This window comes from Centroberyx affinis, unplaced genomic scaffold (genome assembly GCF_046629955.1).
Source record: "Centroberyx affinis isolate AG114_WGS23_722 - 3 ecotype Tasmania unplaced genomic scaffold, CSIRO-AGI_Caff_v1 ptg008273l_1, whole genome shotgun sequence".
Classification (NCBI taxonomy): domain Eukaryota; kingdom Metazoa; phylum Chordata; class Actinopteri; order Beryciformes; family Berycidae; genus Centroberyx; species Centroberyx affinis.
In genome coordinates this window covers 32,347-42,500 of record NW_027284116.1, presented here as the reverse complement: position 1 = coordinate 42,500, position 10,154 = coordinate 32,347, and the positions used below count along the sequence as shown (strand labels likewise).

General features: G+C 43.0%; 1 protein-coding gene across 1 annotated transcript in view; it reads left to right on the top strand.

Annotated features, from left to right (window-relative positions):
• LOC139640067 (heterogeneous nuclear ribonucleoprotein L-like) overlaps window positions 1-7,768 on the top strand; it is a gene marked incomplete at its 5' end in the record, with an annotated part of 10,377 nt that extends 2,609 nt beyond the window's left edge. The window contains 4 exons of the mRNA XM_071514229.1: window positions 1,923-2,121; window positions 3,561-3,618; window positions 3,756-3,854; window positions 3,942-7,768. Coding sequence (XP_071370330.1) covers window positions 1,923-2,121; window positions 3,561-3,618; window positions 3,756-3,854; window positions 3,942-3,997 — 412 coding nt within the window. The remainder of the gene's footprint in view (window positions 1-1,922; window positions 2,122-3,560; window positions 3,619-3,755; window positions 3,855-3,941) is intronic.
• Window positions 7,769-10,154: the final 2,386 nt, after the last annotated feature.

The following is a 10,154-nucleotide window of genomic DNA, read 5'->3' as shown; positions in this document are numbered from 1 at the left end:
ACTACAATACTACTACCAATACTACTACAATACTACTACCAGTACTACTACCAGTACTGATACTGCTGCTAGTACCTGCACAGCATCAAGCTGTTCAGCAAGAGGCTCAGTGTCTGGTGAGACTCCTGACACCTGTACTGATACCAATACTACTACCAATACTACTACAATACTACTACCAATACTACTACCAATACTGCTACAATACTACTACCAATACTACTACAATACTACTACCAATACTACTACCAATACTGCTACAATACTACTACCAATACTACTACCAATACTGCTACAATACTACTACCAATACTACTACCAATACTACTACAATACTAGTACCAATACTACTACCAATACTGCTACAATACTACTACCAATACTACTACCAATACTACTACAATACTAGTACCAATACTACTACCAATACTACTACAATACTACTACAATACTACTACCAATACTACTACAATACTACTACCAATACTACTACCAATACTACTACAATACTACTACCAATACTACTACCAATACTACTACCAATACTGCTACAATACTACTACCAATACTACTACCAATACTACTACAATACTAGTACCAATACTACTACCAATACTACTACAATACTAGTACCAATACTACTACCAATACTACTACAATACTACTACCAATACTACTACCAATACTGCTACAATACTACTACCAATACTACTACCAATACTACTACAATACTAGTACCAATACTACTACCAATACTACTACAATACTACTACAATACTACTACCAATACTACTACAATACTACTACCAATACTACTACCAATACTACTACCAATACTGCTACAATACTACTACCAGTACTACTACCAGTACTACTACAATACTACTACCAATACTACTACCAATACTACTACAATACTACTACCAATACTACTACCAGTACTACTACCAGTACTGATACTGCTGCTAGTACCTGCACAGCATCAAGCTGTTCAGCAAGAGGCTCAGTGTCTGGTGAGACTCCTGACACCTGTACTGATACCAATACTACTACCAATACTACTACAATACTACTACCAATACTACTACCAATACTGCTACAATACTACTACCAATACTACTACAATACTACTACCAATACTACTACAATACTACTACAATACTACTACCAATACTACTACCAATACTACTACAATACTACTACCAATACTACTACCAATACTGCTACAATACTACTACCAGTACTACTACCAATACTACTACCAATACTGCTACAATACTACTACCAGTACTACTACCAATACTGCTACAATACTACTACCAGTACTACTACCAATACTACTACCAGTACTACTACCAATACTGCTACAATACTACTACCAGTACTACTACCAGTACTACTACCAATACTGCTACCAGTACTGATACTGCTGCTAGTTCTACTACCAATACTACTACCAGTACATCTACCACCAATAAATCCACTTCTAAATTAACATAAACAAATTAGATGTATTTACAGATTAATAGATGCACATAAATCTGATACAGCCACACTCTTAGTCCCAAACACGTTTGTGCAACTCTCCAGAACAACTCAACTATCACAATTAGCGAGTTTATATGGGTTATCAATTCTAAGTGAACTGATTGGCTGTCTGATGTGCCTGTCACCATGACTGTCCAATGAACTACAGAATATTTAAACGAGGGGCTGTGCCAACCAGTATGGTCATTAAAGTCAATTTAGACAACCAATACTACCAACACTACTACCAATGTTACAAACTGAAGATGAATCCTCAGCTGACCTTCCTCTTTCTTCCTCTGTCTGTCCCCCCCCCCCCCCCCGCTCCCCCTCCTCTACCTGTTTATGGGACCCCCCCCCCCCTCCTCTATCTGTTTATGCCCCCCCCCCCTCAGTGTGTCCAAGCAGCAGGCGGTCATCCCCTCTCAGGTGTTTGAGCTGCTGGACGGCAGCAGCAGCTACCAGGACTTCAGTCTGAGCAGGAACAACCGCTTCAGCAGCCAGCAGAGCAGCAGGAACATCATCCAGCCGCCCGCCGCCGTGCTGCACTTCTACAACGCCCCGCCCACCCTGAGCCACCAGCAGCTGCACCGGGTCAGGAGCGCAAAACAAGCATCCACCATCTGCTCTCCAACATCCAACGATAAAAACATAAAGCTGTTGTAGGGAGGCGGAGTTGGACAGCTGGTGTTCTTCACCTGGTTCCTCCGTCCTGCGGCGGTCTGAGGTCTCGGTGTTAGAGCGGTGGTTCTCAACGTGGGGTCCGGGGACCACCAGGGGTCCTTGAGGGGGTTCCAGGGGGTCCTCAACAAATTGATGAATTGTTATCATATCTAACAATACAAATATTCTCAGATTTGGGTCTGAGAGACAAAATCTCATCAAATGGGGGTCCGTGGTTCTAATGTGGACTAAATTAGGGTCCTTGATATGAAAAAGGTTGAGAATCACTGTGTTAGAGGAACCAGGTGAACAGACATGGAGGAGGAGCAGGGTTCAGATCACATGAAACAGCTCCATCTAGTGGACTGAAGCTTCAGTACAGAACAGAACATCAGGGGTCATATCCACAAAGCTTCCTAGTACTAAGAGCTGGTCCTAGCGGTGAAATTCTAAGAAAACTCTGAGAGTGGTGACGTTTTCTAAGAATTTCCCCTTAAAAGTAAGACTAAATCCTAGTAAAGATAAAAGCTATTCACAAAGCATCTTAGCCCTTCAGAGAGCTGCTCAGGTGGAAAACTGTTCAGAGCAGAGAGGAGGACTTTTAGGAGCTGAGGAGTTTCTTAAGGAGAGGAGGAAATGTCTGAAAGACGCAGAAAAGACGCATTCATGCTATTATTATTATGAAAGTTATCACCATGTTAAGATATTTAGCAACAGGCAAACAGTGCAGCGGTGATAATTTAGGCTTATGCAGCCAACAATCAATCACAGCTCCTCCACAGACTCATATTGCGACACAACCTACCATCACTCTCAGAGTTTTCTTAGAATTTCACCACTAGGACCAAGTCTTAGTACTAGGAAGCTTTGTCCTATATTATGTTTACTAGTTCATTAGTTCAGTTTACTTTAGTTCATTAATTTTGTTTAGTTAAGTTTAGTTTAGATGAGGCCTACAATGGTTGTGTCGTCTGCATATTTTATTATTCGTGTGCATATTTTATTATTTATTGATACTGCTGCTAGTACTACCAATACTACTACCAATACTACTAGGGGCTTTGTGGATACGGCCCCAGGTATACTAGTTCATTAGTCCAGTTTACTTTAGTTCATTAATTTAGTTTAGTTAAGTTTAGGTTAGTTTACTTAAGTTCAGTTCACTTTATTAATTTACTGTAGTTTAGTTAAGTTTTACTTTACTTCATTAGTTTACTGTAGTTCACTAGTTTAGTTTAGACTAGTTTAGATTAGTTCATTAAATGTCTTTACTTCAGTTCAGGTTAATTGATCAGTAAAACAAGAAACAAAGAACAAAAAAAAAGAAGAGAAAAACCATCTGACTGCTCTCTCCTCTTCTTCTTCTGCAGCTCTGTACAGAGAACGAGCTTCCTGGATTCATCAAGTTCAAAGTCTTTGATGCCAAACGTAAGACGAACAAACACAAACTCACAGATATGAAATCTCTTCTTCTTCTTCACCTCCAAACGGGCTGAGAGGAGCAGGGAGCACTGACACCTCTCTGTTTCTTCTTCCTCTTCTTCTTCTTCTCTTCCTCCCTGCAGCCAGCTCCAAGACGATGTCCGGTCTGCTGGAGTTTGACAGTAAGACAGAGGCTGTGGAGGTCCTGACCGTCCTGAACCATCACCAGATCAGAATCCCCAGTGAGTACTGCAACACTGATGCAGTACTGCAGTAATACTACATGGTACACAGTAACTCAGTCTTGTCCTTCTCCTCCGGTCCTCCAGATGGCGCTAACCCCTACACCCTGAAGCTTTGTTTCTCCACCTCTTCACATCTGTAAAGAACAAACAAGATGGCCGCCACACGCCTGCTCCTCACAGACCAATCAGGAAGAAGAAGAGGACAGAGAGACAGACAGAGAGACAGACAGACAGAGAAAGAGAGAGAGAGACAGACAGAGAGAGAGACAGACAGAGAGACAGAAAGAGAGAGAGAGAGACAGAGAGAGAGAGAGAGAGAGAGACAGACAGAGAGAGAGACAGAGAGAGAGAGAGACAGACAGAGAGAGAGAGAGAGAGACAGACAGAGAGAGAGACAGAGAGAGAGAGAGAGAGAGAGACAGACAGAGAGAGAGACAGAGAGAGAGAGAGACAAACAGAGAGAGAGAGAGAGAGACAGAGAGAGAGACAGAGAAAGAGAGAGAGAGACAGACAGAGAGAGAGACAGACAGAGAGACAGAAAGAGAGAGAGAGAGACAGAGAGAGAGAGAGAGAGAGAGAGAGAGAGACAGACAGAGAGAGAGACAGAGACAGGTGGGTTTCGTCTCTGAAGTGTTTGAATGGATTTTTCTCGTCTTTTTCTCGTTTACCTGAACTGTGCGGAGCAGGAAGTGATGTCACAGTGGGAGGACGATTCGATTCGAGGACTGAAGACTTGAGGATCCGGCTTCCTTCGGTCCGGAGGTTTATTCTCGCTGTAAAATACTTTTTTTTTTTTTTTTTATTCCTGAATGATGTCAGCGGCTCTGCAGCTGCAGGATGCGGTGCGTTCAGGTGCCGTCGTACTTATCAGAAATTTTCTAGTTGGAGATTTCACATGAACGCTCTCTAAAGTCGGATGATGAAGTCAGAAAAGAAAATGTATGACCTGTGTTCCTGAGTTCTGACCTTTGACCTTCCCAACAAGGCGAAAAATAAAGTTTTGTCAGTCAACAGTAAGAAATGACAAACACACACTCCGTTATTTCAAGTTCTTCGTTATCCAGACCAGCCTAACGTGTTCGAATGAAGTTCGTCTAATTATCTTGTTCAGCTGCAGGACGGCCATGTTTGTTTATCGTTTGTCTTCTGGGTTTGAATTTCAGACAAAATAATAACATGAAAGCAACGCTGTGTAACAAGTCACGGGGTCAGACTTTCCCAGCGGCACCTGAACGCACCAGTATCCTCCAGGTCGGGCCGGTGTCTCCACATCCTGCATCTGGAGGCTCGTTCACATCTGGAAGGAGAACTGTCACTGTCAGCTGATTGATTGACATCGGTAGTGACCTATCAGAGCTGCGTGTTGAGCGACAGAGATGAGACTGCTGCACTGTGTCATGTGCTAATTAACCTGAATAAACCTGATATCTGACTGCAGGTGAACCTGGTCAGTCATCGGTGCATTTAATAATAATAATAATAATAATAATAATAATAATAATAATGATAATAATGATAATAATAATGCAACTCAAAGTGCTTTACATCAAATAAATGGATTAAAACCATTTTCAAGCAAAATCAAATCAGTAACTCTGAAGAAACTGGAACTGTAAAAAGATTCAAATCATTCTGGGTTTTTGATGCAGGAACAAAAAGACAAAACTTTTCAACCAATCAGATTAAAGTTGTAAGAAAGAAGGGGGCGGAGCTTTCTGCAGCTCAGTGAGAACCTGATATCAACCTGAAATCAATATCATGATAATCATAAGGATTTTTCTCGATATCAATATATATCACGATATGGTTCATGTTGCAAAATCACGTTAAATAATCAAATTAATGTTCATCTCATTGGACCGAATGGTAATGTTAGGTGTGATGTCAAACAAAACAGAAATATTCAAATAATATTCCTACCATACCTCATTTTATCAGAGTTTTTAAGTAAAATTTGCTTGTCATCATCAATTCAGACAGCAGGAATGTGTCACGATATTAAAATATCTTCATATCATCACGATATGATTCCACTGAAAGACGATAAACGATGATATTGAATTATCGCCCAGCCCTAATGTCAGATATCACTGCAGTGTGACTGCAGTTTAAAGCTAAAGTCTTTATAGTTCTCCTTCTAGATGTGACTGCAGTAAAAGCACAAACTCAATGTGTGAAATGGCTGAAGTGTGTGTGAGTCCTGAAGCTTTTCACATGATGCTAACGCTGTCAGGAGGAAATCATGTTTATAGGAGGAGAGTCAGCAGGTCATGTTGCATAAAGGATCTTTACTGTTCTGACTGAAACTCCTCAGCTGTTTCTTCTCAGCCACCGACCGGCTTCATATGAGCAGCCAAGAGGCCAAACACTGACTGTGCTAATGATGCTAATGATGCTAATGATGCTAACGATGCTAACGATGCTAACAGAGCTAAGCGGTTGGGAAACGCTGCTTCCTCCTGGAGGTTTGTGCCTAACTGCAATAGAAGAGATTACTGTGTGTAAGATCAGTTGTGTTCAGTCTGTAAGAGTCTGGTGTGTTGTGGTGTGTGTGTGTGTGTGTGTGTGTGTGTGTGTGTGTGTGTGTGTGCAGCAGCAGGTAAAAGCTGCTGCGTCACCATGAAAAGCAAAGCGATGATTTTACATGTGATTTGTGTTTGGTTCCAGGATTAGACTTCAGATAACTGACACACCTGTTCACCGCTTTAGAAAAGCCTTCAGGCCTTCAGCACTTCAGGAGGAAATTCAACCTGAGCTCAGTCAAACTCTAATTATCACCATATCATATTATCACACGTTAAATATTCACATTAAAACAGCTTTAGAACCTGAACTGATATCAGAGAGATGTTTAGGTCCTGATGCAGGCTGTGATGGACGACAGACTCCACCTTCCTTTTGGCTTTGTTGTGTTTCCAGGGTTTTCAACGTCGTTTCAACATGAAAATGACATTTCCTTTGTAAAAATAAACAAAAGACTCTGTCAGACCGGCTCCAGGTCTGGAAACAGTCTGGAGTCTCTGTTACTTCTGTGTGAAAGAAGCGTGGAGCTGTTCTGAAACAGTTCAGACCAGAACCAGACCAACATCAGAAATGTAAACAGACATCATTTGTTGTCAGTTACCAGAGTCACTTCCTGTCTGTGGCGTCATGAACCAGGACCGGATCCCTCCGCAGGTTCGTCTGGTCCAGAACGCTTCGCTCTGTGGACGCTGACAGCAGCTTCAGCTTCTGACTAGAGGTCTTCATGGGTCCAAAATGACAGACCCGAACCCTAATGGACCCGGGGAATGCGTTCTGAGATCCGATTGGACCCGATAATTAAAAAAAATATATATATACCGACCTGTTTTTGACCGAGATATTGCAGACCCGACCCGGTGCATGTCCAAGAGGAGAGAGACCGACGATTGACCCGAGACCAGAGACCCGGGTCTCGGGTCAATCATCGGGTCTATTTTATGGACCCGACAAACCCGGTAATTAAAATTGCTACTAAAAATGCCGTTCTACTGCTAAAAACGTTCATCATGTCGGATACAACATATGGTGCCTAATAAAAGGAGTCCTAGGGTCCGGGTAGACCCGTGAAGACCTCTAGTTCTGACTCCATGAAGCTGGAACTCATCTGACAGCCGGCTGGTGGTCTGAGCCGAGCCGAGCCGAGCTGAGCCGAGGGGAAACGAGTCCGGTCAGGAAATATCTGGACTCGGTCCTGAGGGTCAGGAGGCTCAGCAGGAAGTGGATCAGTAGCGGTGTATTCGTACTTCCTGTCTGTCTGTAAAGGAACGTCCTGAACGCCCGCTGTCCGCTCAATAAAACATTTGACAGTTGCTTGTTATTTGTTTACAATTTAAGCTCTTAAAGCTCCACATGGTGTAAAGCAGGACTCCTCTTCCTCTGTGGTGATAAAGGAGTTGGATGGTCTATCTAAACATGGTGAAAGTATCAAAACTAAATCCACACAATCCATATTAGTGCAGCGAGCCTCTAAACGAGCCGTTTGGACTTCAGTAACTTTGTGACGTCACAAAGGTTCGCTCATTAGCATTTTTGTAAGAAATAATAGACTAACAAAGTGTTTTTTTCAAAGCGGTTGAGCGGTTGTCGTTGTTTATTACCGGAGAGTTTTCCCTACCTGTAGCCGCCGGGCCGCGGAGTCTCACGTTTCACCCTGGAAACGGTTAGCCAATAGGAACGGAGGGGTCGTTAATATTAATGAGCCTTAAAGACACGGCGTCAGAAACGGCCTGTTCTTGGTAAGGCTCAGAGAGATGCTGGAAAATGAACGTGGAGAAATGGATTGAGAGTGTTTTTGGTTCATGACACCACACACACACACACACACACACACACACACACACACACACACAGCTTTGAATGGACAGAAAGACACTAAATAAAACTCTGGACAGAATGTGGACTTTCAAACTTTTAGTGACTGACAGGAAACTGACTGAACGTTCCTCACTAACAGGATGAGCAGCAGTCAGAGTGACATGAAAACAACAAAGTGCTTTAACATTAATTAAGAACATCCTTCATATCAGAAATGTTCAGTCGATAAGTATAATACTATAATAACATAAAGACTTTGTAAGAACTAGATTTGATTTCCAGCCTGGGGGTTTCTCTGCTGGATCAAACCGCTCTCTCCTTTCCAAAACAAATAAGAGAGACGCTCAGCCCGGCTCTCCATTTGCTTCCAGACCTCCAGGTTCTGAGGCTCAGAGCCAAACCGCCACTCACACTTTAACGGACTGGAAAAGGGGGCGGGGCAAACTGGCACCCGAGCGGCATCAGCTGGTCATGTGACCTGGCTGGATCTGAACCGAGTCAAAAGTCTGCCTGAGGGACAGAGACTGAGTTTTGTCTGGTTTAGTCCGGATCAACCAGTCCTCCAGTCCCTGTGTGTGTGTGTGTGTGTGTGTGTGTGTGTGTGTGTGTGTGTGTGTGGATAAAAGAGTCACTGACTGAAGTGTGAATGTAGATGCATTTTCAGTGGAGAAAAAGGAAGGAGAAAAAGATCAGATCAGAATCAAATACAGAATGGCAAGGGAGAGAGAGAGACAGAGACAGATAAAGAAAGAGAGACAGACAGAGAGATACAGAGACAGAGGGAGACAGATGGAGAGAGACAGAGAGAGATAGAGAGACAGAGAGAGAGAGACAGAGAGAGAGATAGAGAGACAGAGGGAGACAGATAGAAAGAGAGAGATAGAGACAGACAGAGAGAGAGAGAGAGACAGATAGAGAGAGACAGAGACAGAGGGAGACAGATAGAGAGAGAGACAGACGGAGAGAGAGAAAGAGATAGAGAGAGAGAGACAGAGGGAGACAGAGAGATAGAGACAGACAGAGAGAGAGACAGATAGAGAGAGACAGAGACAGAGGGAGACAAATAGAGAGAGAGACAGAGAGAGAGACAGAGACAGAGGGAGACAGATAGAGAGAGAGACAGAGAGACAGACGGAGAGAGAGAAAGAGATAGAGAGAGAGAGACAGAGGGAGACAGAGAGAGAGAGAGAGAGAGAGACAGATAGAAAGACAGAGAGAGATTTTGAGTCTTGGTCTTCCTCAGTCTGGTTTCATCTTACTGGATCTTCTCCTGAGGCCCGGTGCTGCGTTCAGGTTACATGGGAAAGACGGGAAAAAAACAGGTTCCTGCTAGAAAATCTACTGTTCACTCAGCTTCCAGACGGTGAGTACTGTGCAGAGCCACAGCAGCCAGGCAGGAATATCATCTGCACATGCTTCTCATCAGACTGACGTTTTACTGATTTCATCAATAATTCAGAGACTAAATGATTCCAGAGATGAATCCTCTGCAGAGACCGAGGCTGCAGCAAAACATCTGCTGCTCCTGTCAGACCTCCAGCTCACATCTGGCTGCAGCTCAGTTTGTTTCACCAGACAAACAGAGGAGAGACCAAGTCAACTTCGCTCCAGTCCCAAGTCAGTCTCAAGTCTAAATGTCAAGTCCAAGTCAAGTCCATGTCATTAATGTCAAGTCCCAAGTCTAAATGTAGAACAAGTCAAGTCCATGTCATTAATGTCAAGTCCCAAGTCTAAATGTAGAACAACAAGTCAAGTCAGAACAAATCAAGAGTCCAGTATCAATTTATTTCTCATCACTTTCAATCTAAGTCATTTACACAAACACAAGATCTCAAGTCAAGACTTTAGAAACCTTTTCAAGTCATCAGAGTACAAGCCAGAGTCAAGTCCCAAGTCACCAGAACCCAAGTCAAGTCCAGTCTCAAGTCAAGTCTAACTGCCAGCCAGCTATACAGAGTT